The sequence below is a fragment of the Aethalodelphis obliquidens genome, unplaced genomic scaffold (assembly GCF_003676395.1).
Source record: "Aethalodelphis obliquidens isolate GAN/ISIS:26980383/991018 unplaced genomic scaffold, ASM367639v1 scaffold36, whole genome shotgun sequence".
NCBI lineage: Eukaryota > Metazoa > Chordata > Mammalia > Artiodactyla > Delphinidae > Aethalodelphis > Aethalodelphis obliquidens.
In genome coordinates this window covers 19,238,281-19,259,554 of record NW_020837980.1, presented here as the reverse complement: position 1 = coordinate 19,259,554, position 21,274 = coordinate 19,238,281, and the positions used below count along the sequence as shown (strand labels likewise).

Below are 21,274 nucleotides of genomic sequence, written 5' to 3'. Positions count from 1 at the left end.
ACCAGGATTCAAACCTGGGACTTCCTTGCTCCAGAGCCCAAGCTCTTTCCTCTGAAAGTAAAGAAACTCTTTCATAAAGCAGAAACTAACACACCATTGTAAAGCAATTATACCCCAATAAAGATGTTAAAAAAAAAGGAAAGAAACGTAGATATGTTTAACCCCCTAAACAGCATCTTTATGATCTTGGTCATCAGACACTAGTCTTTGCTCAGGCAACTTGCAGCAGTTTTATTCCCTCTCGCTACTGTTCGTTTTGAACAAATTGCAAATAAAATCATAGAATTCAGGATTCTCGAAGTCGTTGCCTGGCTTTTAACATCAAGATCACTGATACAAAATTGTATGTGTGTTTAGTTTGTGGGTTTCTCTTCTGTGTGTGTGTGTGTGTGTGTGTGTGTGCGCGTGCACCTAGGAGTATATCCAGGGTTTTGGGGACCTGAAATTTATAATTTGAGGGCACATAGTTCTAGGTTTCCTTTCATGGGACTATACAGATAAAGGCCCCTGAAATTCACTAGCTTCGAGGCAAATCCACTTGTGCATGTACCTGTGGGTACATGAACCATGTGTGTATGCCTGAAGATATATGGAGAAACCAGCAAAAGCTGTTATCCCTTAAACAGTGGCCTTGATTTCCTTGCTTAGTACAGTAGGAGCATCTTTTATGGTTAGTACGAGTTATTCCTTTTCTGGGAAGACAGAGAAGATTTATCAAGAGTTGAACAGGCCAAGAGTTTTTTGAACAGTGCCTTTGAATTCAGGCCAGTGGTCATTAGCTTAGTTACATATATAGTGCTATGGCTCGTGCTCTTTATACAGCAGGCAAATAAATATAACTTCTCTTTTTTATTATTTATGTATTTATGGCTGTGTTGCGTCTTCGTTTCTGTGCGAGGTCTTTCTCTAGTTGTGGCTAGTGGGGGCCACTCTTCATCGTGGTGCGCGGGCCTCTCACTATCGCGGCCTCTTGTTGCGGAGCACAGGCTCCAGATGCGCAGGCTCAGTAGTTGTGACTCACGGGCCTAGTTGCTCCGCGGCATGTGGGATCCTCCCAGACCAGGGCTCGAACCCGTGTCCCCTGCATTGGCAGGCAGATTCTCAAGCACTGTGCCACCAGGGAAGCCCCATAACTGCTTTTTAAATCTGTTCTTTATTCCAGAGATCTCTTTGTTAAGATCACATTTGAGATGTGATCTCCTGTGTATAAGAAGATTTTAAGAATGTAGCAAGAAAACTGACTGAGTATCGGAGGAATCGGGGGCCAGTGGAGATGGAAGAGGATGGAGTGGGGGAGCGTCTTTATTTATTTAGGAAACTGTTGTAGATGGGATGCATGTTCTGTGCTGCTCCAGAGACCAAAACTAAGAACCGAGGTACATGAGATTGCAGAGGAGGCCAGATTCCAACTCAACAGAAGAACTTTCTGTCGACTAGAGCTGTCCAGAAGTGGTTTGCTTACGTTGCGTCCGGCTACCCATCACAGAAGTTCTCAGCCAAAGCTACTTCTTGGCAGGGGAAGAGGAGGCAGGGGACTTTTACTGATCACAAGTTTGAGTCCATCTAGGAAACCTATAGAATCCTCTCTAAGTCTAAGATTCCAAGCCATTACCAGGCATACACTCTTCCTGCCAATCATACACACATGGCACATACGGTGGGTTGGTTTTCCCCCCAGAGTAGCGATGCGTTTGTGCTAAGCCAGCCACATTCCCCAGCTGAGTTCCTGATTGCCGCGGAAACATGTCTGTGGATGGACTGGTCCAATTGTGGCCATACTCTGCAGTCTTAGAATTAAGTTTTCTCTTGGCCCAGGACCCTGGGCCCAGGCTCCCACCCCTTAGCCAGCTATCCCAGGTGCCACTTACGAGTGTTACCTTACTAGTTCTTGTGGTTGAGTTAAAGAACTGGCAGAGCTCTGCCTGACCGGCCCCTCTCCAGCTCTCTCGTCCACTCAGAGAGGAGCCTTCTCTGCTGGGCTCCCTTCGCCAGCTTTGGGTTGAGAGGCTGGGGAGAGGCAGTACAGAAGGCCTGGGAGAGTATGGTGCAGAGCACGTATCAGCCCCGCTGCAGGCTTAGCCCAGTGGGGGAATGGCCTCACTGCACCTTGCCCTTTCTGAAGGGGGAACATAACACTGACCATGACCTGGACAGTCTTCCTTTGTTCTCCTGAGACCTCCTTCGGGGTCTACCGGTCTGTCCTAAACCCCTTGAATGATACCCATAATAATAGCAGGAACAGCGGTGGTCACACAACAGCTGGTGCTTGCTGAGTTCTCACTGCGCGGTGCTGTGATGAGCTTATTACACACTTACCTCATCCAGTCCTCACAGGCATCCTGGGAGGTAAATACTGCCAGTATCGCCATTTTCCAGATGAGGAACTGAGGCCTGGAGAAGGTAAAGGGCATCCACTTTGTTGCCTCGCTTTCTCTGTGCACGTAGAGAAATGGAAACAGAAAAGAAAGTGACCTGCCTGCTCTCCAGCCACCATACCCAGAGCTCCTCCAGCCCCCCGAGTGACCTCCAAGGAGGGACCACATGGGACATGCACCAGGCCCTGCTTCACGACATCCTCTTCTGAGGGAGATGTTTGCATTTCACAGAGAAGCTCAGGGACCTGCTCAAGGTCGCCTGACGCACAGGAGCTGGTCCTCCAGCCCTGGCTGCCGGGCCCTCCCCTCTCACCAGCCCGCATCCAAACCAGCAGAGTCCAACACCCACACACACACTGCATCTGTACTTCCTGGCCTCCCCTTCCAAAGTGGGTACACGAATAACTGACCATTTTTGTTAGTATCATCAGGAACACATTTTTTTTCAGTGTTTTCGTTTTTCTCTTCAGCTACTACCGGTATAGAGCATCGCTCAAACCCACAGGAAAGAACCCAGCGTTGTGAGGCCGTGTAAATTCGGAAAAGTTCAGGAAGACATTTACACTAAACCAAGACACAAAATGTTGATTAGGGACTTATTTTTGTAAGCGATTAAAATATGAATCATTAAAATAGGACTGTATTTCAGGCTCTGTATCCTCATCTCATCAGAGACAGCATCACCATGACTACTGGATTTGAATTAGATGAGCTCCAAAGCCTTCCCAGCTCCAAAGGCAGTCATGTGTCACGGGTCTACCTTACACAGAACATTTTTAAGTCGGGTTCAGAACACCTCTGCGGTTCCTCGCCCGTTTCACTAAAAGGAAATACCCAAGTGACGTGGGGTCTTCAGTTCTTAGAAGTCTTTTGCTCTATTTCATCACAGTAGTAAACAGTGGCAGTAATTTATATTAATAATGACCAAAATTCAAAGGTAGAGGAAGAAACAAAATCAAAGGAAAGACACCAGGGCATCTCAGGAATCACTTAGGACGGGGTATTGTGGAACTTATATTTGGTACCAATAGAAAAGGCACAGAAGTTTGCAGAAACAAAGGAATTCATTTGGACTGTTTCTCAGATTCAGGCTGAGTTGAAGAGGGAAAAAAAATAATTTAGCAATAGCCCAAAATATGCAGTAAATTAAGTTGTTAATTAAAGTATCTGTTAAAAGTGGCTAAAATTAGAGACAAAAGCCCACTGTTTGGTACAATTGTTGACTGCGTATCTGTATGTGGAAGGGCGTGGGAGACAGAAAAGCCGGTGGTATTTTAAAGATTAATCACCCACCCCTAAGGGGTTTTGAGGCACCCACCTGCATTTTTTAACTTGGATCTAAGTCAGAGGGGAGGGACAAGACCATGACAGCTTTTTTGGCTAATTAACAACTCAGTGGACACTTCAAATACCAAATAGAATAGAAGGCCCCCAGTTCAGACCAGCCCCTACCATCCTCTGCGAGGTGCTGACATCTAAAGATGATTTTCTAGAGACTGTGGAACCTTGGAGCAGTGCCTGTGTGTATTTTTAGAGGGAAGCATCCCAGAACATAAGCCAGTTCCTTATAGGGTATCTTTAATAGCGAGCACCTCTGACCGGACTTGTGAATTTCTTTTTCACGTTTATTCTTTTCCTGCCTGGGATTGGGGTAGATCAGAAAGGCACGTTTTTCTCTATTGGGAAGATTTCTATGAAGAATCCATGAGTTCTCATTGAAACATTAAAACTTTTCATCCTTAATGACTTTGTACTTCTTCTTTGAATAATCTGAAATGCAAATACAGATGTGAAAAGGATGTTTTTTATAAAAATAGTAGCAATAAATTGGGACAGTTTAAGTTTCTAATAAAGTCTGGTACATCCCTGTGACAGGCTGTTATAATGCAGCTACTAAAGCAGTTAAATAATGTGGAGGGAAAAAGAGAGATACTAAACTATGATAAGCCTGATTCTAATTCTATAACCATATAATACTGTAGATAGTATTAACAGGCTTGTGTCTCTTAGGGATAGGATTATAGGTGATTTTTGTTTCTTTCTATCTTCTTGCATTTTTATACTTATTTTTGTGTATGACTTTCATAATCAAAAAAGTTCAAAAAAAAAAAACCTGCATGGCTCTGACCTGAGTTTCAGTGCCACATCCTGTCCCCTATAAGCTCCACGTGGATAGGTGGCAGACCTGTCTTCCTCACCATTGTGTCCTTAGGACAGTGCCAGGCGCAAAGTCAAAGCTCAGCAAATAGTTGTTGAACAAAACACTCCCATTTCCCTATTTTTCTTTCCTTTTTCTATCCAGGTGATGTGCTCTATGAACTCCTTCAGCATATTCTGAAGCAGAGGAAACCTCGGATTCTTTTCTCACCGTTCTTCCACCCCGGAAACTCGATACACACGCAGCCGGAAGTCATCCTGCATCAGAACCACGAAGAAGGTACCTAGGAGGGTTCTCTCTCCTTGCTTGAGACATAGCCAAATCCCAGAGGTTCCACTGTTCCTTTGATAAGTCGTTCTTGTTCATGTGATTCATTTTTCATTCAACAAGCATTTGTGGGGTACTGATTTTGTTTGAGACCCTGGGGGAAATGCTGAGATGAATAAGATCTGGTTCTCTGCAACTTACAATCTAGGAGAGGAAATGGGATAGATACACATGTAAGTATCAAAGAATAATTATGACAGGTGCTATAAAGAGACAGTGGAATGGGAGATTACAGCCAGTACAGGCAGCAGGCTCAGCTTCATGAAGGAGGTGACTGTAGGATTCCGTGAAGGTCTGATAAGCAGGAGTAAGTGGAGAACGTCCCTTGAGGACCCAGGATGGAGAGAGTCCTTGGAATAGAGAACAACCCATGACTTGGGTTATAGAACTTACCTTTCTTTTCCCCCTACCTTTGATTATGAAAAATTTCAAACAGACCCCAAATAGAATAAACTAACTAAAGCTCTGTGATCCATCCCCTCCCCCTACTTCAACAGTGATCAACAGGGACTTCCCCGGCGGTCCAGTGGTTAAGACTTCACCTTCCAATGCAGGGGGCGCGGGTTCAAGCCCTGGTCGGGGAACTAAGGTCCCACATGCCGTGGGGTGCAACCAAAAATTCAAAAACAAACCAACAAAAAACCAAACAAACAATGATCAACATTTTGCTGTTGCAGAACTAGTCCAAGGAGGTAAGATTAGAAACAGGACGTGGAGGACTTTGATTTCCGGGCTGTGGAGGGAAACAGTGGGGAGTGAGGGTAACAGAGGGTAACGTAAGCTGGAGGAAGAAAAGAGACCCAAGCCCTGTGAACTCTGCGGGGGACCAAGGAGGTCTAGTATTCGTGCGCCGGAGGCAGTGTCTTGCAATGTGCTCACTGGGAGTGCTCAGTTCAGGTGTGCCGTGCACTGCTCTGCCCTGGTGACTTACAGTGGTCCTCATCAAAGCGTTGGTAGAAAACACAACAAAAGACCAGAATCGAATTGCGGCCCCGGGCAGAGTTCCGCAGCAGGTACTTGGGTACAGAAATAGGGTATAAGAAGCTGGCTTTGCTCCTGTTCTCTTGAACAGCATGCACCGTGCCTCTGGGGAGCATTTCGTCCACATCCTTCTGCCCAGATTGGGGACACAAGGTGATTCTTTTAAACTTGTCTTTCAGACCAGATTATGAGGGGCCTACACCCCCTGGGTTTTTTTCAGGGGCATTTCCTTCAACTGATTGAACATGCCCCAGAGCAGGACTGGTTTTGTTTTGTTGTCGGCAGATTTAAAAATGAGACGTTCCGTGTTTCCCTAATTAACACGTCACAGAACAGAGCCTGGCTTCAGGCACCCGACCGGCATCTCCTCCCTGTGCCCAACTTCTCACAGCAGGTCCCCTTGCCTCCGTGATGGAGAGTAAGCAAGTGCTTCTTGCAGTCTCCCCACCTGTGCCTCTCATCCCGTCTTCCTCTAGCTCTGCCTCTGCTGAGGTTAGCAGCTGCCCCCCACCCCAGTTGGGTTTCTCCGTTCTTTTACCCTTCCTGCCCTGTGCGTTTCCTGTTTGCATAACAGCCAACAGCTACTCCAGAGAAGAGGTGGTGGGTTTACTGAAGCTTTAGGATTAGGGCAGGAATTAGATTGCCTAGCCTGCCTCTTCACACACAAAAGGTGTGTGATGGGCTGTTTTGTTTTGTTTTGTTTTTCACTCTCTCTCTTTTGCTCATTATTAAAAAAAAAAATCCCATTTGGAATTGCTGTCTCCCGGTTTATCCTCAGCTGTGATGGGAGGCTGACGGTCTCATCTCATGGCAGCTCCTTCCTTCTCTCCGCTTGGCCTGATCTGACCCGCAAGTAGGTGTGTTTGCTGTTGTCCTCGTGGGCAGGAGTGACTCAGCAGGAAACGCTGGCCACTCTCAGAGACCCCTCTCACCGAGCAAATGCACGTGCGCCACCACCGACACCCTAAAAGAGCTGCGCTCTCAAGTGCTATGTTGTGGGCCGTGGTGAGCTCAGTAGGTAAAAGGATGGAGCTAACGAGGCCAAGGTCAAGGGCTGCATCACCCTGTAGATCAGGTAGCTCTGCTTCAGACCTGCTCTTAAAAGTAGCGCGTTCTCAGAGACGGTTCCTTCAAGCTGTCAGTCAGAAAACACCATCCTGGTATGTGCCCTTGGTCCTCTGCCTGCTCTCACGTGAGAGCGCACAGAAGGGAGCGTGGGTCTTTGTCAGGTGGGATCACGTGAGAAGAGCTGTGCCGGGCACGGAGGTGATGTGAAGAGGCTGCTGGCCCCCAGACCTCCAGATATATGGGTGCCTTTGGTGACAAAAGGACCAACTAGAGAGGTAGAAAGAATATATTTACAGCTTAACATGAATTATCTCCAGGATCAATATGGTTATATCGTGAATGGTAACACATTAATATGGGCATTTATTAATATACAGAGAGATCTGGTCCTGGGCGGGGGGAAATTTGTTAAGTGAAATTATAAACATCCAGTATTACATCCCCAGTGATTTATGCTACCTAATTGGGGATACAGTACAATGTAAGAGTGTGTCGCTCTTGACTCGGCCCAGAGCTCAGCATGGAAGGAGAATGGGCCATTCCAGAGAGGGCCCACTCAGCCCCTCAGCAGGCTGGCACAGGGAGGCGTGCAGAGTGACGTAGAAACACAAAGCTTCATTCAACGCCCCATGACTTCACCTCATCACTGCCACCGACGTGACCAATTCAGACATTCATAACTTCACAATGGGAATTTATATCACAGGACAAACATATCTTGTGTAATCCAGCCACAGTTGCCTGCAAGTATCCCCTATGAGTACATTACATTGAAACCTCACCTTCCGTACTGGCAGCCACGTGGCAGTGCCAGAAGCTTGGAGGTCATTGTTAGCTCAGAGGCTCCCTTCCAGGCTCTGATGGGAGAGAAGGGTGATCAGACTAATTCAGACCCTTTATTTTCTACACATTCATTATCTCTAAAAGCGTGTCATGCCTTGGGTGAAGCAGTACTCTGATTACCACCTAGGTCTAGGAGAACCATCATTTCTACTCTTCCCTTACTCAGTTATGGGAGGGGAAGGCAATATTATATAATTACGATAACCTTATACCTTTTCATCCATGCCCAGACACTTATGCTAGTGAAATGGGACCCTAGTAAGTGAGCTAGGACATAGGCATTAAACCAGGACCATCCCTGACAAACTGGGACACATGGTCAGCTTAGATTAAATGTCTTCAAGAGTGGGATCTGGACATCAGGAAACCAGGTTCTAATCCTCTCTTCTGCCAGAACAGTCCTAAGGACTCAGTTTCTCATTTCTCTGGCCCTTCGTCACCCCAGTTACAAGACAGGAAATACCACCAAATGGTATCAGATCTTAGAGCCCTTAAATCCTAAGGACTGGGTCTCCCTGCGTGATACGAAGACGAATAAGACACATTCTCTACTTTCAGGGTCGCAGGCAACTAAAATCCACAAAAGTACAGCAGTGTCCTGTCTGGCGATGCTGAGAAAAGTTGAACATCTCTTCTCGTTTATCTCACCTTATCAAGAACTGCTGATAACATTACCCCTCTTAGTAGTCAAACCAAGAGTAGCATCATTCACTTGTTTCACAGTGAAAATCTCATTTTTAATAGATTCCTTTTCTTTGATTATTGATTACCCATTTTATCTGCGTGCTGTGAATTAGTTAGGTATAACGTAGACAGCTATGTAGGAAGGAGACTACTTCTCTCACCAAAACCAGGAGGCAAAACATCTTTAGAAATTTCAGACCAGTAGGTGGTTATACAATTATTTTGTCACACACGGTTGTGATATCAACTTCTTTTGATACTTTGGGTTCCGGAGTCAGTGACTTTGGGCTCCCATGGAATATTTGAGAAGAAAAGCTTGGTGCCAAGGCATAGATTCGATTGCCACTGGTCCTTTGGTGTTAGAACTGCTTGAATGAGTGATTCCCTGAAAGTTCATTGAGCAATTAAAATATGCTTCTAGTCTAGGCTGGTCTCCAAATGGGGTCAGCTTTGCAGAGTCACCCCTGTTGGACTGGACATGGACAAGTGTCCAGGGAGGGGGAACAGGACCTGTGTTTCTCAAATGTCCTCATCCCATGATCCCTTTGGGGGACCCGCCTATCCTTTCGACCTTTCAGTCCACCCTCTCTTATGCCCCCATCTAAGAGACTAGGAGGTGATTTTTTTTTTTTTTTTTGGCCATGCCACGTGGCTTGCGGGATCTTAGTTCCCTGACCAGGGATCGAACCCGGGCCCCAGCAGTGAAAGCACGGAGTCCTAACCACTGGACCGCCAGGGAATTGGGAGGTGATTTTTAATCACTTGAATTTGAAACTATTCCCACATGCTGTGCAGCAGTAGACATAGTTCTAAGGTGAAAGTTCTGCTCTGGGGCAGCTCTCTGTCACCAGGTGGATGTGGAAATTGGAAGTGAGGACGAGAAATTTCAGGTGTCATTCTCAGTTCTCCTTACAACTAGCCCATGGTCATAGCCCAGATAGTAGAGGGAAATCATTTCTTCATGGAGGGTAGGGAGGGTGGCTGTATTCTGGGATGGCCCACAGAAATTTTATTTATATGATTGCTTTACTGGGGGAAATATTTCCCCTTCTCCCTCCCCCTGCCCACCAAATCCAACTGCCAGAGACTACTTTGGAGGAAGGAAATCTTATACAATTTTTTTTTTTTTTTTTTTTTTTTTGCGGTACGTGGGCCTCTCACTGTTGTGGCCTCTCCCGTTGTGGAGCACAGGCTCCGGACGCGCAGGCTCAGCGGCCATGGCTCACGGGCCCAGCCGCTCCGCAGCATGTGGGATCTTCCCAGACCGGGGTACAAACCCGTGTTCCCTGCATCGGCAGGCGTACTCTCAACCACTGTGTCACCAGGGAAGCCCAACCTTATACAATTTTAATGAGATAATCCAACGAGATGGGGTACATGAATCTACCTCATAATAACAAAATAAGAGCTAACATTTATGGTGTCCTCATTGTGTTCCAGGCCCTGTTTTAAGCTTTTACATGTTTAAATCATTTAATCTTCACAACCACCCCATAAAGAAGGTAATATTATTTCCACTTTATAGATGAGGAAATTGAGGTTAAGAGCAGTAAGGTACCCTGCCTCCAAATCACATAACTATGTAGTGGCAAAGCTAAGACCTAACCCCAGGTCCACTTGGTTCCAATGCCGGTGCTCATTCCACTGCAGCATGAATGAGCTGACCGAAATAACATTTTTATTAATTTTGTGTGTTTGCAAGCACCCTGAAAATAGGGCAAATGGTTGAACGGCGAGTAGAAGAACCATGGAGATTAGGATGCCGAGACAGGTCCAATATACTGGCAGGTCCCCGCACTCCTGCTTATAATGTTTCTGCTTCATAGTACAGATCTTCCCAGACTTAGGATGGGGGTACAGCCAGATAAACCCGTCTTAAGTTGAAAATATCCTAAGTTGAAAATGCATTTAGTACCCCTAACCTACCAAACAGCACAGCTTAGCCTACCTACCTTAAACATGCTCAGAACACTTACATTAGCCTGCAGTTGGGCAGAATCATCTAACGCAAAGCCGATTTTATAATTAAGTGTTGAATATCTCATGTAATTTATTGAACACTGTACGGCAAGTGCAAGACAGAATGGCTGTCTGGGTGCAGGATGGTATCAGCTGCTCACCCTCGTGATCGCGTGGCTGACCGGGAGCTGTACTCGCTGCCGCTGCCCAGCACCACGAGGAGTATCGTCCTGCATATCACTAGCCCCAGAAAAAGATCGAAATTCAAAATTTGAAGGACCGTTTCTACCTAATGCGTATCACTTTGCCACCACTGGAAAGTCGAAAAATCGCTAAGTCGAACCATCATAAGTCGGGGACCATCTGTACTTGAAACTGTCAAGTGAAAACCAAAAAACGTCAGAGATAGCTTTTGAGACCCCTGATATCATTATCATAAGACATACAGTGTATCAAAGTGTATCATTATCATAAGACATACATGTATCAAAGACATACAGTGTATGTCTTCAGTTAATGATATTAAAAACTCCTACTAAATTGGACTGAATTAACCTGTCTGGATCACTGACTGCCCCAGGATGAATGGACTTATTAGTGGGACAAAAATCTCCCGGCCTGGGAGAAATGTGGGTGCTGAGTCAGGCAGTGGCCTCTGAGAACAGAAGCCCTGGCTCTCGTACCCCTGGACCAGCCCCTCGTGCGGTGGCTCCTTGAGAGCCGGCCCCCCAGGACAGGCACGAGGGTAGATGAGGCTTCCAGCTGCTCAGGCCACATCCTATCACCCGTTGTTGTAAAAACCACCCCGATTTTCTAGTCTTGCTGGAATCGTGTTCATGACTGAAGTGTCAAGGAGGCCATTGGCCCGGGTTTGACATCTTTGTTATACACGTTAGCCGTGCAGCACATGGTAGAGCCAGAGAGCGTGATGGTCCAGACCACCTGGGTTCAAATCCCAGCTCCCACTTCACCAGCTGTGTGACTTGAGGCAAGTTCCTTAGCTTCCTTGTGTCTCTGTTTTCATCTGTAAAAGGAGAATAGCAGTACCTATCGAATACGATTGATGTAAGAAAGGGTCAAGTTCATCAGGGAAATGTCCTCAGAACAGCATCTGTCACATAGCAAGTGCTTGATAAATGCTATTCATTAGGACTATTTGCTGTGTTTCTTAGCACTATTCGGTTCAGGTTTTTTCTTCTTTTCTTTAAACTTAAAAAAAGCTGAATTGTGATAAAATACACATACCATTTATCATCTTAACCATTTGTAGGTGTACAATTCAGTAGTGTTAGGTATATTCACATTGTTGTGCAATGGTGTTGTTTTTCTTACCTCCAATTCCAATTTTCTGTTTTTTAATTATTTTCTTATTGAAGTATAGTTGATATACAGTATTGTGTTAGCTTCAGGTGTACAGCAAAGTGATTCAGTTATATATCAATACACACACACATATATATTCTTTTTCAGATTCTTTTCCCATATAGGTTATTACAGAATATTGAATATAGTTCCCTGTGCTAGTCCAGTTCCAGTTTTCTTAAGCAGTCCCGTTACTGCAATGTCATGTGTTTTGTGCAAACACAAGGTTTCTGCATCCGGACGTAGGAAAGGCCTGTTGTCCACCCATGCCATTATCCTAGGACTTCGTGGGTTAACCGGGCACCATCTGTTGCATGATTTCTATGGGAAAATACATTTAAAGGGCAAACCTTAATTCAGGATACAGCCTGTTTGGAAAATAAGCAGTGTCTACGCTTTGCGGTACCTTCAGTACCTGGCACGTGGCAGGTCCTCCACAACCCTTTGCAACCTTTCTATGAGTCTGGCCGTCTCCTCTCTCCCTTCAGAACTCTAAGACTAACCTTCCTGTGCCCCTGTCATCCCTGTGACTCTTGAATCTGGCAGGAGGTGACGAGGTCCCACCAGAACTTCCTGTCGTCCCCAGTGTCAGAGCCCCCGAGCGCCGGCTGACCCTTTCCCCCGCACCCGGCCTCCTTCCCCTCTTCTCTACCCTCCTCTCCTCTCCAGGGCCTCTTCTTCCTGCTTTGCCTCCTGTATGTCGTGGTCTGGGGCAGCATGACCTTTCACCCTCTACCTGGTTCAGAGCGTTCGGTTGTGATGGGAGCACACGGAGGCCCGGGGTGGTGCATGGAGCCGCTTTTCATCGGGGTCGTCAGCCTCCTTCTGGGGGGACCCGTGCACCTTCCTTGGGCCAGCTCCCTCCAGGGGTGTGGAGACTCCCTTAGTCCAGAGGCTAGCTTGCTCCATTGAGCTAAAAGTTTTAGGGGCAGGAGGTCCCTAATAGACATGAATAATTCTCCCAAGGTAACCAGGAAGTCTTCAAGTGATTTCCTCTTAGCCCTCAGGAAATGCCACCTGATTCCTCCGAGATAAGAGGACTGGGGGTGGTGGGTTCAACTCCAGAGAATGAAGCTCTCCACTCGTTCCCCTCTCCTGCCTTAACCTTTGTGCCGCCCTGGCCCCCTCCCTCTAAATGATTCACAGCATTTACCTCCAAAGGGCAAATTGGCTCATCTGTAACCTCATCCCTTGATTTCTTCATTCACTTCTTTTCTGGGCCTTTCCTGAGACTGAGGGAGACTCCTCTACACCACCTGGGAAGAGCAGAGCCAGCGTCCGGCCGGGAGCACGAAGCCTCATGTCTACGGCTGGCGTAGACTTGCCCACACCGTCTGCGCTAAACCACCCGCAGAGGTGGCCTGTTGGAGGCAGTCCCGCCCACAGTGATGAAGATTAAGCCTCAGGGTCCTGAAAGTCACCTGTTTTGTTTCTTTCAGCCCCTTTCACCCAAATGCTTATAAAATTCTAGATGCTTCCTTGGGATTTATTGTGTATGAACTCAGACGTCTGTGAATCCTACACTCCAAGCTAGGGCAGGTTTCTTCTCAGTCCCTGCAAGGGAATTCAGTGACTACTGAATGTGACATGGGAGCTGAGTGAGATGGAAACACTGAAATGGGCAGGCACAGGGTCAGTGGAAAGTCTTGATGAAAGTCCTGGCTGAACCTCTTGGAAAGGCGGTAGTAGGGATCGTTTTCTAGGGCTGCCACGCACTGGGTGGCTCAAACACCAGGAATGTATTGTCTCACAGTTCTGGAGGCTGGAAGGCCAAGGTTAAGGTCTGGGCAGGATGGCTTCCTTCTGAGGCCGTGAGGGAAACTCTGTGCTAGGTTTCTCTCCCAGCTTCTGGTGGTTTGCTAGCAATCTTTGGAGCTCCTCGGCTTGTAGATCTTGCGTGGCCTACCCCTGCGTGCCTTGACTCTTAATTCAGCACCTATAGCCTTTTGTCGTTTTTTGATATGTCTGCTTTCTCCATTAGTCTGTGGTACCCTTGAGAGCAAGGACCGCGTTTCCTTTCCCTGCATATTCTGCATCTGAGACACTACTTCACATACGGTTGGCATCGCTTAAAGTTCTTTGCTTCAATTCATATTGTAATGACTGTGTGACAAAACACTCCTCTCCAGTTGTGCAGCGTGTGTGCATGTCTGTGTGTCCAAATTCCCCTGTTCACAAGGGCACCAGTCATATTGGAATAGAGGCCCATGCTACTCCAATATGACCTTACCTTACCTAATTACATCTGCAATGACCCTTTTCCCAAATGAGATCATATTCTGAGGTACTGGGGATTGGGACTTCAACATATGAATTTTGGGGTGGGGGGCACACAAGCCAACTCATAGCGGGGAGTGACAGAACCTGAGTATGTATATGAAATCTATTTTGAATTCCATCTCAAGATCTAGAGCCTTTAATTTTTGTATAGGTCTTTATATCATTCATGGTTCCTACTAATCTTTTACAAAATTGTGCTGGGAAATGGTGTTTACGTGGGGAAAAATGTGGATCACAGTGTACTGAGGATGAGGAGTGAGAGTTATCTGCTGGGCCTGTTGAATTGCATCTCCCCGGTGGGGAAGTGTGATCCTGGTGTGTGAGACGTAAACTTGATCTTTGCCTTTGCTCTACCCTGGAAACGTCCTAGTCAAAAACCAAGACTTTAACCAAAGGCAGAGTTTTGCTTTGTTTTTTAGGTCTACTAGTTATTCATTATATAACGTGATTAAATTGGGTTGAATTCTGATGAATTCTAAATAGAGAAACTTTCATAATAAGTAAAAGGAAAGAGGATGAGAAAAGAAATCAGACCTTTTTTTGTGATCATCACATTTCAAGTCCTAATTTATTGGGGGCTGTTTGGTAGTGAGAAGAAGGGATTATTTGTGTCTAAAGGAGATCTACAAAGAGAAACGTTTGGGATCAGAAAGTACTTTCAGCCAGAATGAGGTCCCTACCACTCCTGGGTACCTTCCCCGGCCCCCCTCCTTCTAAGCCCACACTGACCAATTACATGTGGCTTTTCCTCTCCCTTCCTTGTGCGTTTCCCTCCCATAGCAAGACCTTCAGACCAAGGGCAATGTGGATAATTTCCCAGTTTTCCAGCTGGGCAGTTCACCAAGAACAAACGCAGACATCAAGGCCAGACCAAAAAAACATCTTCTTGTTTTAGACAGAAGACTCCTACATCTGGGGGATTTAATGCACCCACTGTCCGCTTAGTGCGTTTCCTGTGTCCGGAGCTTCTCTGCCTGTCAGCTCTGGTCTCATAAGTTTCCATACCCTGCTGCCAACTTATAATAACAGAGGCAGCAGGCAGCAGGGTAGCAACGTCAGAGCCCACTCCATACGTGAGCACATGCTTCGCAAACTGAAACAAAGCTTGGCAGGGCGCGTTGCAGACCTTTCAGCCTCGACAGTGGTGTGCCCAGACCACCAGGAGCCTGGAATTAAATACCCTCAGTTCCAGTTCTCCACCATTAACGTTATCAACTTCGTCAAGTACTTCCTCCTTCAGTGGTGTCTGCAGAGAAATAAATAAGTCAAGCCCATCCAAGTCCTGTTCCTGCCCAGATCCGGAGTCAAAAGTGAAATCTGAGTTGGATTATCCAGAGCGCTGTCTCCCTCCTTCATTGTTCCCCAAATCTGGGCAGGAACAGAGAGTGAAATCTCTCCAGGACATTACATCAGTTCCTCTTTTACCCTTGGCGCAAAAGTTCTTCCTCTCGTCGTTCTCCCAGACTTCCTAAGGCTTGCCCTGAGTGCACACCCATCCACTGAGCCTTGACGCCCAGGACATCAAAGAAAACATGCAGGTAACCAGGCGACTGGCCAACGCCTGTGTCTGTTGTAAAGTTTGTAAGAAGGGAAATGGATTCAGGAAATAGGATTTCTCAGTACATGGTCTTCATCATCCTGAAGTATTTTTAATCCTTAATAAGCTTTTAAGGAAAGGGAGGTATTCTGTAAATGGCATTTAGAAGAAAATACGTGAAACTTCAAAATGCCAACTGTCTTAAATATCGCTTGCAATGATCGTGTTCTGTGACATAAAAAGTGAACCATGGACAAAAGGTAAATTCATTTTTGTGGATGGCAGAATTGAGATCTGTATTAGCTATGAAAAGAAAACTTGCCTCATCCCTGAAAGATTGTAGATCACTTCTATCATACTAATAATTTCGGCCGTTAAAGTTAACCCCATGCGCCTAATCAGTATCCTGTAAGCATTATTTGCATTGCTTTAAAGTGAGGAAGTTGACTTGTCATCCCAACCTGTATCTTTGCAAGGTTGATTAAGCACTTTAATTCCGTTTATAAAATCATAATCACATAGCCATCACATCACCTGAAAATTAATAGTTCCTCAATATTATCAGATATTTTATTACTGTTTACATTTTTCCAGCTATCTCATAAATGTTTTTTTAAATCTATTTATTTATGGCTGTGTTGGGTCTTTGTTGCTGCACGTGGGCTTTCTCTAGTTGCGGTGAGCAGGGGTTACTCTTTGCTGTGGTGTGCGGGCTTCTCATTGCAGTGGCTTCTCTTGCTGTGGAGCACGGGCTCTAGGCACGCAGGCTTCAGGAGTTGTGGCTCGCGGGCTGTAGAGCTCAGGCTCAGTAGTTGTGGTGCACGGGCTTAGTTGCTGCGCGGCATGTGGGATCTTCCCGGACGAGGGCTCGAACCCATGTCCCCTGCACTGGCAGGTGGATTCTTAACCACTGCGCCACCAGGGAAGCCCTCATAAATGTGTTTGCAGTTTGTTCGAATCATAATCCAAGCAAGGGTCTGTCTCTACTTCACAAGTGGTTGATGTGTCTCTTAAGTCTCTTTCAATCTCTACGGGTCTCCATTCATATCTTTTTTGTGTACATGCTTGCACACTCTCTAGGTGTTGAAAAAAGAAGTTAGCCATAATTAGTATAACTTTTCCCCTGTATGTGGTGTAACTTTTCTTTCCCCTTTGGTTGCTTTCAAAATTTTCTGTTTCTTCTTGGTTTTCAGCAGTTCGACTCTGTGCCTGAACGTAGCTTTCACTGTATTTATCCTGCTTGGAATTTGCCGAGCTTCTTGGATCCTTAAGTTTGTATATTGTTGTTGCTGTTGTTGTTAACAAATTTGAGGACAATTTGGCCATTATTTCTTCAATTTTGTTTTGTTTTGGCCCCATTCTTTCTGTTTTCTCCTCTTTTACAATGTTATAGTGACTGTGCAGGAAAATCATCTTATTTTCTTAGATGACCACACAAGTACTTAGGATAGGGTATCACAATCTCTAATTTGCTTTAAAATAATTCAGTTTTTAAAAATGTGTGTTGAGAGTGTGGGGGGGGATACCAACCCACCCACATCTATAAAAAAAAAAAAGTTTTCACCTTCTCAAACTCCAATTACATTTCTTTTAGACCATTTAATATTGTTCCATAGGTCACTGAAGATCTCTTTCTTTGTTTTTAATTTTTATTGATCTGTTTTCAGATTTACTAACCCTTTCTTCTGTTATCTCCCATCTGCTATTAAGTCTCTCCTGTCCAAAATTTCAAGTACTGTATTTTTCAGTTCAAAACCCTTTTTGATTGTTTCCATTTCTTTTCTGATAGTCTCCATCTGTTATCACTCATTATGACTATCATTTTCTTTAAATGCTTGAACTTATTTATAATAGCTACTTTTTTTTTTTTTTTTTTTTTTGCGGTACACTGGCCTCTCACTGTTGTGGCCTCTCCCGTTGCGGAGCACAGGCTCCGGATGCGCAGGCTCAGCGGCCATGGCCCACGGGCCCAGCCGCTCCGCGGCATGTGGGATCCTCCTGAACCGGGGCACGAACCCGTGTCCCCTGCATCAGCAGGCGGACTCTCAACCACTGCGCCACCAGGGAAGCCCAGCTACTTTTAAGTTCTTTTTTGCTCATTCCAACATCTAGATTATCTCAAGAGTCTACTTCTATTGACTGCCATCCCTCTTGAATATGGGTCACATTTTTCTGTTCCTTCACGTGTCTAGAATATCTTTATTGGACACTGAATATTACATATAACATATTGTAGAGACTCTGGATTATGTTACATTCCTCTGAAGAGTGTCGATGTTTCCGCTAGCAAGCAGTTAAATAACTAGTCAGTCACTCTGAATTTGTGGAGGCTTGGTCTTATATTTGGTTAGGGAAGATTTATTTCAGTTTTGCCTTTAGCCCTCAGGCAAATCCCTTTGTCCTAGAGCATAGTCCTTACTCCTAAGGTGTGGCCATTCTGGGGTAATAAGCAGCCTGAGGTGTTTTCAGAGCCTTCCTTGATAGAGCCCCAACTCTGAACTCTGTCTCCAATACCATGGCCAGCAGCTGAGATTCCGTGTCTTTGAACTGTACAGCTGTCACCCTTCACTGAGCTCCTTGGAGTTCCCCCTGCACATTGCAGTTCAGGAGCACGTGTTAAGGATTTGAGGGCATTTTATGTGCCAGTTAGTGGCTACTCCCTCTGAGGGTCCCTCCTTTATGGAATCTGTTTTCTCCATTTTTTTGCCCTTCTGACAGCTTCATACTCTACTCCCTGGCATCTCAAACAACTTTCTGTTCTTTTTCTAGCTGCCTCACACTACGTGGACTGGGAAGGACCCTCAGAGTGACAGCTGTATAAATTTGGATCTTACTCTGGGCAGTTCCTTTCTTGCAAGAGTAAAATCCCCTTCAGTTTCCAGTACCCTCATAACTTTTATAAATATATTTTATCCAGATTCTATCATTGCTATATGTAGGAAAGTTAGTCTGATACAAGCCACTCTGCTATTACTGAAACTGGAATCCCCTTCTCCTTTGAGAAAAATGGTAGCATACCATACATACTTCACCTTGCTTTTGCTCATCTAGCCATAGAGCCTAGAGATCAGTCCTTAGCAAAATATTTAGTTATTCCTCATTCCATTTTATAGCTGCGCAGTCCTCCATCATTTAGAGATATACCATCATTTGTTAAACCAGTCTCCTATTGATAGCTGTTCCAACGTTTAAGCACTTTTAAATTCGTGGCAGCATGTTATATAGTGGTTACAAAATAAGCCCTTTGCCTTCAGGCAGATGATCTTTTAATTATCATGAACAGCATTTCTTTTGTTCAGTGTCTCATATGATTTGTGAGATCTAGTGGAGTCCCCATTTCCTGTTAACCCTATATAAAACTTGAAGAAACCACCACCTTTGTCTCTGTGTACTAACCCTATCAGATTCCCAGATCCCCTTTATATGGTCTTCATATAGATGTTGTCGTAATGGATAAAGGAGGTATCTTTGACTTGCTTTACTTAGAACCATGGACAAGTCTCTGACCAGAACAGGGACCTGCAAGTATGCACATCCTTTTGGTGAGACAGCTCTGGGAACAGATGTGGCCAGAGAAACCTCATTAAGATGTGTGTGAGGCCCTGGAGAAAACTCCATTTTTGTAGGCAGAGTTTTGTTCTTCCAACCCTTAGCAGGACTCCTAAGGCCGCGTACATGCTGGTCCCTCCCTCAACCCAGCCCGTGGAGCTACTTCTGCTGCTGAGCTGTGTACACTTTTTTTATATATATAAATTTATTTTATTTATTTTTGGCTCGCACAGGCTTTCTCTAGTTGCCGAGAGCAGGGGCTACTCTTCATTGTGGTGCGCATGCTTCTCATTGCGGTGGCTTCTCTTGTTGCGGAGCATGGGCTCTAGGTGTGCAGGCTTCAGTAGTTGTGGCACACAGGCTCAGTAGTTGTGGCTCGCGGGCTTAGTTGCTCCGCGGCACGTGGGGTCTTCCTGGATCAGGGATCGAACCCATGTCCCCTGCATTGGCAGGCAGGTATTAACCACTGTGCCACCAGGGAAGTCCCTGAGCTGTGTACACTTCTGATGTTGTCCTTCCTCAAATGTCTCCAGCTTGAAAGTTCAGGTGGGATGGGGTGGAGGTATTGTCAGGGGTCCATCCCTCCTTCTTCTCACTTAACTCTACCTGTCTGTGCACTCGGAAACAAAATGATCCTCAATGTTCTCTCAGGTACAAGATTGTTATTATGTAAATTAGGCCCACTGTGCACGCTTAGAGCAGGTTTTTTGTTTTTGTTTTTGTTTTTGGCGGTACGCGGGCCTCTCACCGTTGTGGCCTCTCTCGTTGCGGAGCACAGGCTCCGGACGCGCAGGCTCAGCGGCCATGGCTCACGGGCCCAGCCGCTCCGCGGCATGTGGGATCTTCCCGGACCGGGGCACAAACCCGCGTCCCCTGCCTCGGCAGGCGGACTCTCAACCACTGCACCACCAGGGAAGCCCTAGAGCAGGTTTTGATGTGACTTTCCCCCCTAGTTTCTACATAGCAGAGAAGTAGATATTCTAATGGGTACATAAGGTTCTAGAATCTTACTGGAATCTAACTGGCTGGGTGACCTTGGGTAAGTTGCTTAACTTCTTTATGCCACCATTTTCTCTCCTGTTAAACAGGAGTAACAGTAGTTAGTACCTTCTGCTTAGGTGTGTTATAGATTTTAAACAATATAATCCAGTACGTAGGATATATAGTAATTGCTTTATTATTATCATCATTATCGTTAATACCAACAACTCCCGGAGATAGAGAATATGAAAGTTGGGTTATGAAAAGTCAGTGAAAACATTTAGAGAAAAACCCTTAAGGACCCCAAAAGCCGTGTTGAAGAGTCGAGTAACAAAAAGATAAAGAATGAACGTGTGGCTTCCTTGTGTTTATAAGCCACTAGTAGGTGATTAATGGAACGTCTGTAGACACTTTTTGCTTGTCCACTGGCAGGAAAAGAATTTCGAGTATGTGCACTTTAATTTTTTTAAAGCGGTGAAAAAGAGCCTGCATCCCGGGAAGAAAGGTGCTCCTGCAAGCTCACGTGCTCCACCGTCGCCACCTTTAGGACCGCAGTGAGGTGCCTCCCCTGACCGTCCAGCAGGGTCTCTGACTGTCCTTCCCTCTGCTCCACAGATAACTGTGTCCAGAGGACCCCGAGGCCGTCGGTGGAGAACGTACACCACAACCCTCCCACCATTGAACTGTTGCACCGTTCCAGGTCACCCATCACGACAAACCACCGGCCTTCTCCCGACCCCGAGCAGCGGCCCCTCCGGTCCCCCCTGGACAACATGATCCGCCGCCTCTCCCCGGCCGAGAGGGCCCAGGGACCGAGGCTCCACCAGGAGAACAACCACCAGGAGTCCTACCCCCTGTCAGTGTCTCCCATGGAGAATAATCACTGCCCGCCGTCCTCCGAGCCCCACCAGAAGCCCTCCAGCCCCCGGCAGGAGAGCACGCGGGTGATCCAGCTGATGCCCAGTCCCATCATGCACCCTCTGATCCTGAACCCCCGGCACTCCGTGGATTTCAAGCAGTCCCGGCTCTCCGAGGACGGGCTGCACCGGGAAGGGAAACCCATCAACCTCTCCCATCGGGAAGACCTGGCATACATGAACCACATCATGGTCTCCGTCTCCCCGCCCGAGGAGCACGCCATGCCCATCGGGAGGATAGCAGGTAAGTGAG

At 46.2% G+C, this 21,274-nt stretch overlaps 1 protein-coding gene across 7 annotated transcripts in view; it reads left to right on the top strand.

Annotated features, from left to right (window-relative positions):
- The window catches only part of ETV6 (ETS variant transcription factor 6), a 240,456-nt gene that overhangs the window by 197,535 nt on the left and 21,647 nt on the right, over positions 1 to 21,274 (top strand). For all 7 annotated transcript variants that reach the window (XM_027129586.1, XM_027129589.1, XM_027129588.1 and 4 more), the window contains 2 exons: positions 4,678 to 4,812; positions 20,720 to 21,265. In XM_027129586.1, the coding sequence (XP_026985387.1) occupies positions 4,678 to 4,812; positions 20,720 to 21,265 (681 nt within the window). The remainder of the gene's footprint in view (positions 1 to 4,677; positions 4,813 to 20,719; positions 21,266 to 21,274) is intronic.